An 18105-nucleotide genomic window follows, 5' to 3' on the forward strand; every position below is an offset into this window, starting at 1 on the left:
CAGCCAATGCTATTTTTGAAACACTTTATCCACCTAATGTTACTTTTATATTCTCTTTATTGGATTATTCATTTTTTTTTTTGTTTGTTTCTTCAAGTGCCATTTATTTGCATTCCTTCAGTATTTGCATTTCAGGTGATTCATGTCCTTAAGGGGTCGGCAAGTGCCGCCCAAACTCTTTTTGTTTAGAGTAGGACTGACTGTAAGTTCTTATCACCTGCACTTCCTTGGGCCTCAAGGAATAAATCATTCCCGTGCTCCCAACTGCTATCTTATCTGGCTAAATGATAGAGTCCTTGGAGTTATCTCCTAAAAATCTAGATATAGACAAGGAGCATCCATCACACCCATCTGCTCCTACCTTGGCCACCAGTGTCCACTGTCCAAGGAGCCTCTTAGGATTCTTGGCCAGGGTTGGGACTTCACTAACCCTGATGACCTTGCCAGTTTGTGTCCACCTCAAAATAATGGAGCAATTCCTCAAAATTCACACTGTAACAAAATGGAATATACTTCAAAAATGGTGGAAGAGACCATTCTCCTCTACCTTTCCACATTCTGTCACCTGGGCCCCAGAGTAGCACTGCTGGAGACTTGGAATGAAATAGGAAAACAGGGGCTACTGGGTGGCTCAGTTGGTTAAGCATCGGACTTCGGCTCAGGTCACCATCTGACTCACTCTGTGAGTTCGAGTCCTGCATCTGGCTTGCTGCTGTCAGCACAGAGCCCACTTGAAATCCTGTCTCCCTTCCTCTCTGCCCCTTCCCCACTAGTGTTCACAAATGTGTTCTCTCTCTCTCTCTCAAAAATAAATAAACAGCAAAAAAAAAAAAAAAAAAAAAAAAAAGGAAATAGGAAAACAGTTTTAATTTGTAGTTCCTCTCTACAGAACTCAGATACAAGAGCCCACTTGAGGACCTGTTGGGCAGTGGACATCAAGCTGTCTTCCCCATGCAAGCTTTTCTCTTCCTGCCCATCATTATAAGCCAGCCAAAAAAAAACGTATGCAAACGGTGGGAGCACTACAGCGCAGCACTGAGTCTTGAAAAGCTATGTCTGAAGGCAGCCTAGGTTAAAATCCAGTTCTGCCTCTCACGGCTGTGACTGTGGCATGTTTCTCCATGAGCCTTGTTTTCTCACCAGTAAAATGAAGACAATGATATCTATCTCAAAAGATTGTTGTAAGAGTTTAAAACACGGCAGTTTTTGTTTTGAGCACAGTGCCTAGAACATAGTAAGTGCTTCATAAATGGTAATGATGATTATTACCTAGAGACCACCTACCTCTTCAGGCACATCTAATAAAGACTGAATTTCAGAAGTGGCCCCAATCTATAGCCAGTCTGGGACCCACCACAGCATTTTGATTAATTTCTTAAAAACAGGACACACCTTATACTGACAAATGAATATTGTTTACTTCAAAGTTGTCATCACCTTGGAGGCAGCGCACTTATTCCAGAGATGTTTCCACTTTCCAAACCGTGATTGGGATGCCCAATTCAGAAACATCTACAGGGTCTATGACACATCCTCATTGGTGGCAAATCTTCATCTTCTATAAAGATAAATTCAAGTTTTGAAATAATTAGAGGGCACCTGGGTGGCTCAGTCGGTTAAACATCTGACTTCATCTCAGGTCATGATCTTGCGGTCCGCGAGTTCGAGCCCATCGGGCTCTGTGTTGACAACTTGGAGCCTGGAACCTGCTTCAGATTCTGTGTCTCCCTCTCTCTCTGCCCCTCCCCTGCTCGCATTCTGTCTCTCTCTCTCTCAAAAGTAAATAAAGATTAAAAAAAAATTTTAAGGGGCGCCTGGGTGGCGCAGTCGGTTAAGCGTCCGACTTCAGCCAGGTCATGATCTCGCGGTCTGTGAGTTCGAGCCCCGCGTCAGGCTCTGAGCTGATGGCTCGGAGCCTGGAGCCTGTTTCCGATTCTGTGTCTCCCTCTCTCTCTGCCCCTCCCCCGTTCATGCTCTGTCTCTCTCTGTCCCAAAAATAAATAAAAAACGTTGAAAAAAAAAAATTAAAAAAAAAATTTTAATGAAATAATTAGAAGTGAATAAATAGGGTACAGAAGAAAATGAAGTAGGACTGATTTTCTTATATGGATCTCACATAGATTATATCCTTTTAAAATAAGTTAATATTTTAGAGATAACAGCAATAAAGTCCATTTAGATTAAAACAAAAAAGAAAACTACCCACAAGCCTAGGGGTTCTTTAATACAACCATTATCATTTTGGTGTGTTTTGTTTATCTTTCCTTAATACACAGTTTTAAAAATAGTTAATACTAATAATGTACATATATAATGTGTAATGTGCTAATCTAACTTAAAAATATTATTTAAACATTATTTACTATTCTATAATAAGCATAAAATGGCTATAGAATCCTCATAAGAATAATTAAAAAAATTTTTTAATGTTTTTTTATTTTTGAGAGAGAGACAGAGTGTGAGTAGGGGAGGGGCAGGAAGAGAGGGAGACACAGAATCTGAAGCAGGCTCCAGTTGCTAAGCTGTCAGCACAGAGTCCAACGGGGGGCTTCAACTCATGAACTGTGAGATCATGACCTGAGCTAAAGTGGGACACTCAACTGACTGAGCCACCCAGGTGCCCTCTTCATAATAATAATTTTATTTTTTTTTATTTTTATTTTTAAAAAAATTTTTTTTCAACGTTTTTTATTTATTTTTGGGACAGAGAGAGACAGAGCATGAACGGGGGAGGGGCAGAGAGAGAGGGAGACACAGAATCGGAAACAGGCTCCAGGCTCCGAGCCATCAGCCCAGAGCCCGACGCGGGGCTCGAACTCACGGACCACGAGATCGTGACCTGGCTGAAGTCGGACGCTTAACCGACTGCGCCACCCAGGCGCCCCCATAATAATAATTTTAAAGGCTGCATAATATTTCATCAAATGGATATGCCAGAATTACTTAATTGCTTCTCTTTTGCTAAACATTTAGATTGTTTCAAGTTTTTGGTTTTTTAAAAAAAATTTTAACTTTTATTTATTACTGAGAGACAGAGAGAGACAGTGCATGAGCAGGGGAGGGGCAGAGAGAGGGGGAAACAGAATCTGAAGCAGGCTCCAGGCTCTGAGCTGTCAGCACAGAGCCCGATGCGGGGCTCGAACTCCCGGACCGTGAGATCATGACCTGAGCCGAGGTCAGTCACTTTACAGACTGAGCTGCTCAGGTGCCCCTGTTTTTTTTTTTTTTGAAAGAGAGAGAGAGAGAGTGTGTGTGTGTGTGAGCAAGTAGGGGAGGGGCAGAGAGAAAGGGAGAGATGAGGATCCAAAGGGGGCTCCACACTGACAGCACAGAGTCCGACATGGGGCTTGAACCCAGGAGCCCTGAGCTCATGACTTGGGCCAAAGTCTGATGCTTAATTGACAGAGCCACTCAGGCGCCCCTCAAGTTTTTTTTAAAAATTATTATAATATATATAGCTTTCTCTGTGATTTTGCTTATTCTCTCAGCCTGGGTTATCAGAAGTGGGACTGTTGGATCAAAGGGTATGAGGATTGATGGTTCTTGATATTTACTTCCAAATTGCTTTCCAGTAGGTTTTTATTAATTTATAATGCCACTAGAAACACTTGAATAATACCCATTTCACTGCGTCTTAAAAAAGCACTTAGTATTGGGGCATCTGGGTGGCTCAGTCAGTTGAGCATCCAACTCTTGATTTTGACTAGGTCATGATACTAAGGTTGTAGGATGGAGCCCCGAGTAGGGCTCTGCACTGAGCACGGCATCTGCTTAAGATTCTCTCTCCCTCTCTCTCTGCCCCTCTCTCCTGCTTGTGCTTTCTCTCTCTAAAATAAAAAGAAAGGAAGAAAGAAAGAAAGGAAGAAAGAAAGGAAGAGAGAAAAGAACTCAGTATCACAATTTTAATAAATTAGGAGCTGGAAAAACATTTCACCCAAACCAATTTTGAGGTCAATTGCTTTGACTTCCCCCTTCGCCCCACAAAAAATCCCAAAAATTATATGAACAATAGCAAAAATTTGTAAGTAACTGTGTAGTTTCTCCAAATGAGAACTTTGAAGGGAGCTGAGCCACTTATTTAGATGTTCATCTTCTGCTATACTTGTGTTTTTTTGTTTTTTTAATTAGTCTCATCACTTCACATTCACACCTCCAAGGAAAACATGGAAACAATTATCGTCAACTTGACAAAATAACAGTGTGATGACTCATATCCTGTTCACCTCTAGAGTTCAGTTTTGGTTCTATACTGTCAGCTCCACTATGCTAAGAACTTGCCACTGTCTAAGGGCATTCTGGACTGTGGGTCCATCTCTCCTTTGAGAAGAGGGGAGACTATCTTTTAAACACCAGACACACCAGCTAACAAGAAGGGCACAGACAGGGTGGAAAATGCCAGTCACTCTCACTCCCCTACTGAAGAAATGATCTTTTCCTGTTCGGTTTTCTTTAAAAATTATTATTATTTTTAGGTTTACATGTATCATTTAAAAAAAGGCAAAACACTGAAAAGTACAGCATTATTTCTAACAGCAAGCAATAACTGTTAACATTTTGAAGTATTTCATACCATTTTCCCGATATATATGTTTTGTAAGTAATAGCATACCATACACATTGTTTTTAAATTTTACTTCACATAGAAATAATTACAGCTTATATCTATAAATGTTTACTATGGGACAGGTACAATCCAAGTATTCTTGCATATAACTAATTTAAGCCATAAGGAAGGCAATATTAACATTCCCATTTACTGATAAGGAGACTGAGGCAGACAAGTAATTTGCCTAAAGTCACAAAGTTAATAAGTTAACTATCTGGAATATTTTTCCATATCATTAAACTCGTTACTACAAAATTTTTTGAAGGGCTGCAAGATATCTCATTTATGAATAAAGTTTCATTTAATTATCCCATCTCCTTTTATGTGACATCTAGATTATTTCCATTGTTTGCTGCTATATACACATCACCAAGATGACCAGCCTTAAACTACACCTTTGTGCACACCCGTAATTATTTCCTTAGGGTAAATGCCTCAAGGACAGTTGCATCGGATGCATATCTTCAAAAAGGTGTTCCTTTCTCTATGTTCTCCATGACATTGAATGTTGTAAATTTTACTTTTGTCTACAGCAATGTTTTAAAATTCATTTTACCAGTTCTGAGAAGTAAGTTCAAGCATTAAAGCATGAATGATTTCTCTAGAGTAAAAAAAAAAAAAAAAAGCCAGGGTCTCAAACCTCCCCCTTTCCATAATCTCCTCCTGCTTTTTACAGATGCTGAATCTCATGGCTTACACACTAACTCATCATAAAGGAATGAGGAGTGTTAACCTGGGACAGACCAGCTCACAGAAGCAAGATTCTTGTGGCGTACAACTCAGCATTCACTAATCCACTCACTCACTTATTCGATAAATATTTGGAAGGTTATTATATGAGTAGTACTAAGGGAGGCAGGGGTTATGGAGTTCACAGAAATAAAATAGAACATTGCTAAATAAAGCATGTAGCACATTACCTGGCACATAATAATTGGTCAATAAATAATATTTATGCCGGGCACTGCACTAAATGCTTGGTGAGTGGATTATTTCATTTAATCCCTACAATAGCCTCTAGAAACTGGGTTCTTTCATTATTCCCATTTTGCGGATAAGAAAACTAAGGCCTAGAGAGGTCTACCCAGCTTGAGCAACATACTTGTGGTGGAGTTCACATTTGAACTCAAGACTCCAGAGTCTTAACCATTATGCTATACTATAAAACACAATCCTTCCCTGTAAAAAGCATATTAATAAGACTGAAACTGAAAACAGCTATCAAGTATTAAGCACTTAAATGCCAAGCAGCACTCTGCTAGGTCTTTATACATATTGGTCACTTAATTCATATGACAATTCTGTGAAGAGGTATTATTATATGCCTACTTACAGATAAGAATACAGACATTCTGAGAATTTAAATAACTTGTCTAAGACACACACGGCTATTAAATGGTGGTATGAGAAGCCAAGGTCTATAAAGGATAACTATACAGAGAACACAATGAAAAGTGAAACCAATGATGCCACTTAGCTGCCATAAAATATCAGAAGTCAGGAAAAAAGAGACTTTGTGCCCTTCTTGTGGTCTGGGAATGATTGCAGGACAGAAAGGGAAAATTCTGGTAACTGTCACCTGTGTCGAAAGCCTTTATACAGGTTAGTTCATCGGATCCTCTATGCAATGAAGGTATCCTCAGTTTCACAGATGAGGAAATGGATTCTCTGGGAGGCAGATGCAGTATGTGCAAGGTCACATGGCTCGTAAATGGTACGGCTAGAATTGGAACCTATTTGTCTCTCAAGCCTGAGCTCTTAACCACTGTTACATGCTTTCCATTGTTTGATCCTTTTTGATTATGTAAGAGTCACACAGGCAGAGATGAGTGGGAAAGGCAGAGGAAAAGGTGTTAAGAAAGATAATACAGGGGCACCTGGATGGCTCAGTCGGTTGAGTGTCTGACTCTTGATTTCAGCTCAGGTCATGATCTCACGGTTCGTGGGTTCAAGCCCCGCATTGACCTCTGTGTTGACAGTGTGGAGCCTGCTTGGGGTTCTCTCTCTCTCTCTCTCTCTCTCTCTCTCTCTCTGCCCCTCTCCCACTGTGCTCTCTCCCTCTCTCTCTCAAAATAAATAAATAAACTTATTAAAAAAAAAGAAAAGAAAGATAATACATACACAAGTGTGTTGAGGTGTATAAGGAAAAGGAAGCAGACCTGCTTGGTCATTCATTTGGGGAAGGAGACCTTTGTTCACATACCTTTTATGACTATACAAACTGTATAAATGTCTGTTTCTGCCATTATAATGGGAGCTATTAAAGACAGGAACTGTATCTTAGCCATTGCTGTAACCCAGCACTGAGCATAGTGCTTAGCTTGTAGTTCTAGCAGAGAGGTTGGAAAAATAGGGAGTAGTCACTTTGCATACATCTCTGGATGACAATTAAGGTAGTCCACAATTGAAACATCCTAAACAAAATAACAGGTACTCAAACCCAACAGGGTTTTTAAAAGATAATATCATGATGCAATGGAGTGATGCCAGGAGTGCAAGGATGGACCAATAGCAGAAAGTCTGTCAATATAATTCACCACCTGAATTGACCAAAGGGTAAAAATCACATGATTTTTTTCTTCCAAATGTTTACTAAATTCTAGTTAGTTAACATACAGTGTAATCTTGGTTTCGGGAGTTAGTGATTCATCAGTTACATGTAACACCCAGTGCTCATCATGACAAGTGCTCTCTGTAATACCCATCACCCATTTAGCAACCCCCCCTCTCCATTAACCCTTAGTTTGTTCTCAATTATTAGACTCTCTTATGGTTTGCTTCCCTCTCACTCTTTTATTTTTTTCCTTCCCATATGTTCATCTGTTTTGTTTCTTAAATTCCACTTATGAGTGAAATCATATGGTATTTGTCTTTCTCTCACTTATTCCACTTGACATAATTGCACTCTAGCTCCATCCGCATGGTTGCAAATGGCAAGATGGCATTTTTTGATGGCTGAGTAATACTCCATATATATACCACATCTTCTTTACCCATTCATCAGTCGATGGACATTTGGGCTCTTTCCATAGTTTGGCTATTGTTGGTAATGACATGATTTTTCATCATACTTGAAGCAATAGCATCAAGATCAGGACTAAGTCGTGGGTGTGCATTATTACCAGTAGTGTTAGCTAGAGTATTGGAGAGTCTGGCCAATTCCTTTAGACAAGAAAAATGTGAAAGAGGTATGTACTCTCTCTGCTTGCCACTCTTGCCAATGATATGATAGTCTATATGGAAAACACAACATACTCATCAGGCAAATTATCAGAACTATAAAAGCGTTATTGATCAAGTTTGTAAGAATAGAAATCATTTTACAAAACCCAATAGTCTTCTATAACAGGAATATTCACCTTAAAATGTAATAAAAAGATAACACATCTACAATAGCAACTAAACTATAGTCTATAGCAAGGATCAACAAACTTTCTGTAAAGGGCTAGACAGTAAATAATTTCTGCTTTATGTGATCTCTGTTGTGGCCACTAAACTCTGGCATTGTAGTACAAAAGCGGTCATAGAAATATTTAAATAAATGTGGATATTCCAATAAAACTTTATTTACAAAAGCAGACAGCAGGCTGACCCATACAAGTGCAGTTTGCTGACTTATGGTCTACAGAAATTAGCCTAAAAGCAATGCCTAAGAAGTTTATTACTTTTTTTTTCCAACTTGGGGCAGCTGGGTGGCTTAATTGGTTGAGAGTGCAACTTCAGCTCAGGTCATGATCTTATGGTTCAAGAATTTGGGCCCTGCATCAGGCTCTGTGCTGTCAGTGTGGCATGCACTTGGGATTCTCTGTCCCCCTCTCTCTTTGCCCCTCTCCTGCTCACTCACTCTCTCTCTAAAATAAATACACCTCAAAAACATTTTTTTTCAACTCTATTTCAGGACATAAGAAAACCTGAATAAATGTCATAATTGGGATAACCTCAGCAGTATAAAGATTTTATTCATTTTTTAACATTCAGAGGGACTACCAAAGGTCAGATATTGGGACATTCCTCATGAATCTTACATTCTAGAAGAGAAGCAGTAAATAAATAATCTGAAGTTGGTTAGTAATAGATGCTATGAAAAAAATTAAATAAGATAAACAGAGAGTGATGGGAATGAGTGTGCTGCTTAGGATGGTCAGGGAAGGCTTTTTTTTTTTTTTTTTTTTGACATTTTAACAGGATTTGAAAGAAGTGGAGTGTTCCATGCAAAGAGGTCAGTTCTCCCCCCAGATTGATCTATATATACTCAATGAAGTTCCAATAAAAATTCTAGCAATAATGGTGAGAAACTGAAACTTATTCTACAATGAGTATGGAAGCTAAGTTGATTTTGAGAGGGAAATAAAAATAGGATACCTGCCCTACTGGTAGAACTGGCTCCACCACAAAGCCTCAGTAATAAAAACATCGTGTTGCTGGTACTGAAAGGAAGGAACAGACCAATGGAATAGAATGCAGAGTTTAGAAAGAATGCATATACATGGGAACTTAGTATGTGATAAATGTGGCACCACAAAGCATTCGAAAGATTGCTCACTGTATGGAGAAAAAAAAATCTGGATTTTTTACATGAAACTATGTTAAATGTGGACTCGAGATGAAAGACCTAAATGTAAGAAATGAAAACTATAAAATTAATAAAGGAAAAACTGTTACCTCTGGGTAAATAAAGGCTTCCTAAAGAAGATTCCAAATCCTAAGGTCAAAATTTAGGACATCTGCTGAATTAACAACATCACATCACAGAAAAGCTTAACAGGAAGGTGACTGACAGACCAGGAGAAGGATCTGCAATGTTTAAAACAAACAAGGAATGTCCAGAATATACCCGTTAACTCCTACCAACTAACAGGATAGGAAACCGAATAGAAAAATATGCAAAGGGTATAGATACTTTAGTTTCACAAACTAAGAAGTCTGTATAATTTCATATACAAAAAGGTGTATTAAAAAAAAGGCTTAAAAAAAGCTCAGATTGATTATGACCAGAGAAATGCAAATCAAGACAACCAAAAGCTGCCACTTGACATCCTTCAAACTAGCACAAAGTACAAAGAGGATGCGGATATGAGTTCTTGTTCACTGGTGATAGCAATGTCAAATAGCACAGCCACTCTGAAAAGATATCTGGAATATTTGGAAAACTTGAGCATGCTCGTAGGTATATGGTTCAGAGGAATGTTCCACATCAATTTACAAATTTGCTTATTTTAGCACTTTTTATGGTAATAAGAGAGTGAATGACAATCTAGATTCCCATCCTCAAGGGACTGAAGGAGTAAAATACAGTGTATGCACAGTTATGTGCCTGGATTCTGGAGCTACGCTGGGTTGAAATTCAGGTTCCACCATTTACTAATTCTGACTTTGAACAATGGAAGAAGAAAATTTGAGTAAATTCTCTGTATCTCACTCTCATCTATAAAATGGGAGTTACAAGGTCTACCTCATAGGGTTATTGTGAGAAACACGTGAGTTAAAACATTTAAAGCACCTGCCAGGGGCACCTGGGTGGCTCAGTTGGTTCAGTGTCTCACTCTTGATTTCAGCTCAGGTCATAATATCAGTTCATGGGATTGAGCCCTGTATCGAGCCCCACATTGGGAGTGCGGAGCCTGCTTAAGATTCTCTTTCCCTTGGGGCGCCTGGGTGGCTCAGTCAGTTAAGCCTCCAATTTCGGCTCAGGTCATGATCTCACTGTCTGTGAGTTCGAGCCCGCCAGGCTCTGTGCTGTCAGCTAAGAGCCTGGAGCCTGCTTCAGATTCTCTGCCTCCCTCTCTCTCTGCCCCTCCTCTGCTCATGCTCTGTCTCTGTCTCTGTCTCTCTCTCAAAAATAAATAAAGATTAGAAAAAAAAAAAAAAAGATCCTCTCTCCCTCTTTCTGCCCCTGTCCTGCACATGCATTCTCTCTCCCTGTCTCTCTCAAAATAAATAAATAAACTTAAAAAAAAAAAAAAGAATATGCAAGCTGGAAGTTATGAGGTAGGTTTATATATAGCAACAAGAGCATATCACAAAAGCAATATTAATTTTTAAAAATAAAAAAATGTTTATAGCACAGTATCATTTGTGTGAATTGAATATGTTCACATAACTCTACATATTGCAAGACAAGCATCACAGACATACATCAAACATATCAGAATGGGTGCCTATAGGATAGAGGGAAGGAATAGAGTTTAGGAATAAAGGGGAAGAGTACAAAACAAGAAAAGGGACTTGCCTGAATCATTATGCTAATATGCTGTGAAGAAAGGAACAGGATTTACCCATTTATGCAATCTGTAACTGAGGGGGTGGGGGAAACTATCTTGAAAACATTCAGGGGAAAGCCAAGAACAGGATTCCAGAGCCAGAGAAATAACTACCTACCCAACTTGGAAGCTGCCCCATCTTAGAACTTATCATTTCATGAGATAATGCCAGCCTTACTGTTTAAGGTAGCTTTGGACAGGTTTTCTGTTACTTGTAGTCTAAAGCATCCTAACAGAATATTCATATAATATTTCAAGTAACTGAGATCCAAAGAGAATTATGATTTGTCCAATGTAGCTCAACTGTGGTGTGATCTAAGTGAAGGTTCCAGAAAAAAATGAACATTTTGAATAACCTACAATTTTTAGCAAGCCAAACTCTCTCCAGTGTATTAAAAAAAACACAACTCTACAAGTATTAAAATGAGCAACACATTTATCCCACTAAGAACTGTTACTTAAAAAAAGAAAAAATTAAATACAAATGATAAATGGGGAAAATTTTTATAAAAGCTCTTTATAAATGACTAGATAAGATGAACAATCAATGAAAAGGCAAGTCACGTAAGAAAAAAATGTCCAGTAAACATAAAAAATTTTAATCTGACCGATGACTATTTTATTTTTTTTCAACGTTTTTTTATTTATTTTTGGGACAGAGAGAGACAGAGCATGAACGGGGGAGGGGCAGAGAGAGAGGGAGACACAGAATCGGAAACAGGCTCCAGGCTCCGAGCCATCAGCCCGGAGCCTGACGCGGGGCTCGAACTCACAGACTGCGAGATCGTGACCTGGCTGAAGTCGGACGCTTAACTGACTGCGCCACCCAGGCGCCCCTTCCGATGACTATTTTAAAAAGAAAACTAAAACTAGTTACCATTTATCATCAAATGGGGAAAACAAGTTTTCACAGTCACACCCAGTTTTGGCAACATTTTTGGGAACCTCATCTACCGCTGGTGGGAGTGAAAACTGGGACATTTCTGGAAGGCATTTGGCAATGCATGGCAGAAGTCTTAAAATAGTGCATACCCTTTGACTCAACAGTTCCCTAGGATTTATCCTAAAGCTAGTCAGAGATGTCAATGATGATGTCAACGATGAAAAACACTAGCATTACAGGATTATTTATAAAAGCCAAAAATTGGGATCAAACTAAAAATCCCAAAGTATGGGAATCAATTAAGTTATGGAAAATCCATAAGGGATACAGATAGCAATTATAAATATCAATATTTACACACCAGCTAATTAATAGAAAGTTGACTAATCTCTACCTCGGTTTCCCTGTTTAAATGAAGTTTTTTGTTTTTACAGAAGGACACTATAGTCTAATGTCCTGGAAAGATGTTAATGATAAACAGAAAAAGGAGGGTATAAACCAGTATATATATATTTTTTAATGTTTATTTTTGAGAGAGTACACATAGAGAGTGCACATGAAGGGCATAGAGAGGGAGACAGAGGATCTGAAGTGGGCTCTGTGATGACAGCAGTAAGCCCGATGTGGGAACTGAACTCATGAACTGTGAGATCATGACCTGAGCTGAAGTCGGACGTTTCATTGACTGAGCCACCCAGGTGCCCCAGAGTAATTTTATAAAATAAATATACCTTGGGGTGCCAGGGTCGTTCAGTCAGTTAAGCATCCAACTCTTGGCTTTGGTTCAGGTTATGAGATCAAGCCCTATTTCAGGCTCCGTGCTGAGCCTGGACCTTGCTTGGGATTCTCTCTCTCCCTCCCTGTCTGCCCCTCCCCCACTCATGCTTTTTTTTCTCTCTCTCTCAAAATAAGCATTACAAAATATATCTCATATATATAAATTTATAGAAGACTAGAAGGATATATACCAGAATAGAAATAGGTTATCTCTTTGAATAATAGGATTATAGGTTATTTTCTTATTTTTGTTTGTATTTAAAATTTTTTCGATAAATGTGCCACTTTGGTTAAAGGTAAAAACTACCACCTCTATCAAAAAATTTTAACATTTTTTTTTTTTTTCAACGTTTATTTATTTTTGGGACAGAGAGAGACAGAGCATGAACGGGGGAGGGGCAGAGAGAGAGGGAGACACAGAATCGGAAGCAGGCTCCAGGCTCTGAGCCATCAGCCCAGAGCCTGACGCGGGGCTCGAACTCACAGACCGTGAGATCGTGACCTGGCTGAAGTCGGACGCTTAACCGACTGCGCCACCCAGGCGCCCCAACATTTTTTTAAGTTTATTTGTTTGTTTACCTATTTATTTTGAGAGACAGAGAGAGACAGAACATGAGCAGGGGAGGGGCAGAGAGAGAAGGAGACACAGAATTCAAAGCAGGCTCCAGGCTCTGAGCTGTCAGCACAAAGCCTCACACAGGGCTCAAACTCATGAACTGTGAGATCATGACCTGAAGCCAAAGTTGGACACTTAACTGACTGAGCCACCCAGGTGCCCCTGTTTATTTATTTAGAGAGAGACAGAGATAGTGTGGGCAGGGGAGGGGCAGAGAGAGAGGGAGAAGAGAGAAAACCCCAAGCCTCTGTGCACCACCAGCACAGAGCCTGATGCAAGGCTTGAACTCACAAAACCGTGAGATCATGACCTGAGCTGAAACGGAGAGTCAGACGCTTAGCCAACTGGCACCTCCAGGCACCCCTCACCTCTATCAAACTTAAAACTAAAAACTGCCGGGCGCCTGAGAGGCTCAGTTGGTTAACTGGTGGACTCTTGATTTCAGTTTAGGTCACGATCTCACAGTTCACAAGATCAAGTCTCACACTGGGTTCCATGCTGATGGTATGTGGAGCTTGCTTCTGATTCTCTCTCTCCCTCTCCCTGTCCCTCCTCCTCTCACACTTGCTCTCTCTCAAAATAAATAAACTTAAAAAAGAACATTAAAAAAATAAAAATAAAAAAATAATAAAACTAAAAACTGCCTTTTTTTTTTTTTTTTTGTTCCAACTGGTAGTTAATCTACCCCAAATTAGCAGGGTAACAAAGAATCAAAATCACAGATGTTTTTCTTCATAGGCTTTATTACCAACTAATACAAGCTCACAGCCTCTACTTTACAAATCTGATACACAAATAGCAAAAAGAAATTCAAAAGATTTTTCTTTCTAAAAGCTAATTTATTCTGGTTTTCCATCTTTATACAGAGGAATTGGATAGATTCTTCAGGTTATCCTGAGCCTTTAATCTGGAAAGCCTGTCACAAGTTTGCCACATGAGGAAAACTGTGCAAAGAACCAACTAAGTTCTCACTGTCCTCCTTTCTGAGGGAAGAATGCCTGGCTGGCAGTGGTGGAAAGGGGAATTTACTACATTTTCTTTTTTGTAACAGGTGAGAGCAGGCCCCAGTGGCAGACAGACTGTCTTAGTCACATGAGCCTTTTGGGGTCTATTTTCTCTAGGTGAACCAGAGGTTTCAGCTGCTCAGCAAAGTTCCTCATGTCATCAGAGACCATGTCCTGCCCAGCTGGTGCAACAACACTTAGTTCCACGAGATAAGAAAGTGACAAGGCCTCAGTGCTGTCTGTGTTTCCTGGCACCAGGATGCGGAAGATCTTGTACACCATAATCTTCATGATACCCTTACGAAATAAGTGACCCTTGGCGACAAACTCATGGTCCATGCGGAAGCCCATTTCCATTAAGAAGTCAGTGAGGTTCTCAGATGTTGCAATGTCCACACAATTTCGCACCAGGGCATGGCGGTTCTTGTCTCCCATTTCTGGCTGTCCCAGGTAGCGCAGATGCCAGGGTGCCCCTCCCCTATCCATAGAACGCCGGGCCCTTAGAACAAACGGACTGGCCTGCTGGCCCTTAAGGAGGAATACCATCTCATGGTCAAGGAAAGTCTCGGGTTCCATGTTGTCGCACAAACCACGAAGGCGGTGGATGAGGCTTTCCAAACTGTGATCTAAAACACTTCCTGAAGAAGGAAAGAGCATTGTTGAGTCCCATCTTTAATTTAGGGTACTGGGATTAGTAAAAGATTGAAAAAGCTTCAATGAAAAACCAAAACAGTTTACTGCAGTGTTCTGTAAAGTACTGGTCCAATATATGAGATTTTTGAGGGATTATACTGCCAAAGTATTGGACAACATTATGATAAAGTTAATTCCCTTTCAGTGTTTTGCATTGTCTTATCTGGTACTAGAAAGTCCTTAGGCCTTCTCTAAATGCTAATCTCCAGCAGGCTTTGGGCTCAGAGTCTTTAACAGCAAGAGCATCTATCTAGAATAATAACAACACTCTTTTGTTGCCATTTATTTAAAAAAATTATCTTCTATTTCCAGCAAACACAAGTTTTCCACCTATAGATTATAACATTTCTTTTTTACACACTATATCGAAGTAAGAGAACCAAATGCTCCATAGAAATACACTAATCTTTGTTCTCTTATTCATCCTCCTAACAGCATTTTGGTAAGATTATTAGATTATACCCACTTTAAAATCTATCTTCTCTTGGCCTCTGGGACACAACTCTTAGTTCTTCACCTAATTCACTGACCATTCCTTTTAAGTCTACTTTGCTGGGTCTTTCTCATCTTCCCTAATTACTAGAGGATCCTAGGACTCAATCCTGGTCCTCTTTATCAACAATCTCTTCCTCCCTAGGTGACCTAATTTAATGTTATGGCTTTAAATATCATCTATGGCCTGAGGACTCCCATGTTTATATCTCATGAACCCCAGACTCATATATCCAACTGTCTACTCACCTTCTCCACTTTGATACCTAACAGACATCTTCACCTTCATATGTTCAGTATCCAGCTGTGGGATTTCCTCCAGAATCCTATTCCTTCTGCAGTCTTCTCCATCATAATCAATGGAAACTCTCTGCCTCCAGTTGCCCAGGCTCCAAACCACAGAATCATCTGGAGTCCTTACTTTCCCCCACACCTACATCCAATCCATATGTTTAAAATACATGCAGAATCCAACCACTTCTCACTCCCTCATTCATTTCCATCTGGTCCAAGTTTCCTTCATATCTTGCCTGTTTTTTCCAATGGCGACTTCTACCCTTGCCTGCTTCTTCTCCACACAACAGCTAAATGTTCTTTTTAGGATAGAAGGCAGATAATGACACTCTTCTGCTCAGAACCCTCCAATGGCTTCCTGTGTCATTCAAAATAAATCCCAAAGTCTTTACTATCATCTACAAGGCCCTATACATTGTGGTCTCTACCAGTCCAGCATTATTTCCTTCACTATCCCCCTACATCACTCTCTCCAGCCACAGTGATCTTCCTGCTACTCCCTGAAAATGCCAAGTATTTGATAAAGTATTGCTCTTCAGAGCCCCTTCCCTTATTCCCTACACGTAGAACATTTTTCTCACCAGTATTTGCATGCCTCATCCCATCACTTTCTTTCAGTCTTTGCTCAAGTATCACTTTATCAGAGACATCTTTTCTAATCACCCTAAATGAAGACTGCAGGTCTCCCTCCGATCACTTTCCACCTCCCTGCTTTAGTTTCCTTTAGCATTATTACTTCGATTCTTTTGTCATCTTTCAATATATCAATTGTGTATTGATACTTTTAAAAAAAAAATTTTTTTTTTAACGTTTATTTATTTTTGAGACAGAGAGAGACAGAGCATGAACGGGGGAGGGTCACAGAGAGAGGGAGACACAGGGTCCAAAGCAGGCTCCAGGCTCTGAGCTGTCAGCACAGAGCCCAACGCGGGGCTCGAACCCACGGACCGTGAGATCATGACCTGAGCCGAAGTCGGACGCTTAACCGACCGAGCCACCCAGGCGCCCCTTGATACTTTTTTTTAATTTTTAATTTTTTTTTTTTTTTTTTACATTTTTTATTTTTGAGAGACAGAAAGAAACAGAGCATGAGCAGGGGAGGGGCAGAGAGTGAGGGAGACACAGAATCAGAAGCAGGCTCCAGGCTCCCAGCTGTCAGCACAGAGCCCGTCACAGGGCTCGAACCCATGAACCATGAGATCTTGACCTGAGCCGAAATTGGACACGTAACTGACAGCCACCCAGACTCCCCTGTGCATTGATACTTTATTCATCTTTCTTCCTCCGCTGCTAGGAACATATTCAAATGTTTATTGAATAAATCTGTTAAAGTAAGAGTATATACTGTTACCGTGGTAAACATTGATAATGGGACTCAAAGGAATGAATTTTTGGCAATGGACAGTGTTGTAGGAAAAGCAATAACAGATTAAATACAGGATAGAAGATCATGGGAGCAGGGAACAGGTTCTACATTCAATACATTGTACCCTACATTCGGGACAGTATCAGACGTGTTTGTTCATTCCTCAAACATTAGAGCTTTTTAAGTGTTTAAGTTCATTCAACCTATACTTCTTCTTTTTTTTTTTTTTAATAATGTTTATTTATTTTTGAGAGAGAGAGAGTGGGGGAGAGGCAGAGAGGGAGGGAGAGAGGATCCGAAGTGGGCCACAAGCTGACAGCAGTGGGCCCGATGTGGGGCTCGAACTCTTGAACTGGAGATCATGACCTGAGCAGAAGTCAGACGCTCAACTGACTGAGCCACCCAGGTGCCCCCTCAACCTATACTTGAATTCCAGGCACTATGCTAGGAAGTAGAGGTCTATGTCCTCATGGAGATTAGAATTTAGTGGGGGAAACAAAAAATAAATAAGCATGTGAAGAGAAATACAAGGAAATAAAAGGGGGGTGGGATAGAGAGCAATTGGTGGGGGTGGAGAAAAGACCTGAGGGGTGGGAGTCAGAGAAGGTCTCCCTAAGGGGATATAACAGAGCTGAGACCTGAGGATGAAAATGAGATGGTTATTTGAAGAGCTGGAGAAAACTACTGAGGCAGAGAGATCATTAAGCTCTATGGCACAGAGGCAGGAAAGGAGCTGGGGAATTCAAGAAAATGAAAAGGTATCAGTGTGCCTGAAGTGCAGTGAGTGAGAAGGAAGACACCAGTGAAAGGGGGATGTGGCCCGGGCCACAGTGTGTAGGCCTTACACACAGTCTCTGGTGAGGGTGGTATTTTACCCCAAGGTCACCAGGGCAGCTATGAGCTCCACACTTTATTTTCAACAAAAGGGAAAGACATGACCGATTTATACTATAAAAGAATCATTCCAGGAAAACTGGTATGGACTCTTCAACAAGACACGGTCATGAAGAAAAAAAGTGTGAATGAGGGGAGACTGATCCAAATTAAAAGAGACTTAAGAGACACAATTATCAAATCTAATGCATGAAACTTGATTGCATCCTGGTTCCAAAAC

General features: G+C 40.2%; 1 protein-coding gene across 10 annotated transcripts in view; it reads right to left on the reverse strand.

Moving 5' to 3' along the window:
- LOC131505159 (mediator of RNA polymerase II transcription subunit 18) overlaps nucleotides 1-18105 on the reverse strand; it is a 135659-nt gene that overhangs the window by 114277 nt on the left and 3277 nt on the right. The window contains exon 3 of one of the 10 annotated variants that reach the window (XM_058718411.1): nucleotides 13866-14784. The exons of the other annotated variants lie outside the window; for them this stretch is intronic. Coding sequence (XP_058574394.1) covers nucleotides 14231-14784 — 554 coding nt within the window. The 3' untranslated portion in view covers nucleotides 13866-14230. Of the gene's footprint in view, nucleotides 1-13865; nucleotides 14785-18105 lie in introns of those variants that run through there. 10 annotated transcript variants of the gene reach the window in all.

Source organism: Neofelis nebulosa, chromosome 2, assembly GCF_028018385.1.
Source record: "Neofelis nebulosa isolate mNeoNeb1 chromosome 2, mNeoNeb1.pri, whole genome shotgun sequence".
NCBI classification, from domain to species: domain Eukaryota; kingdom Metazoa; phylum Chordata; class Mammalia; order Carnivora; family Felidae; genus Neofelis; species Neofelis nebulosa.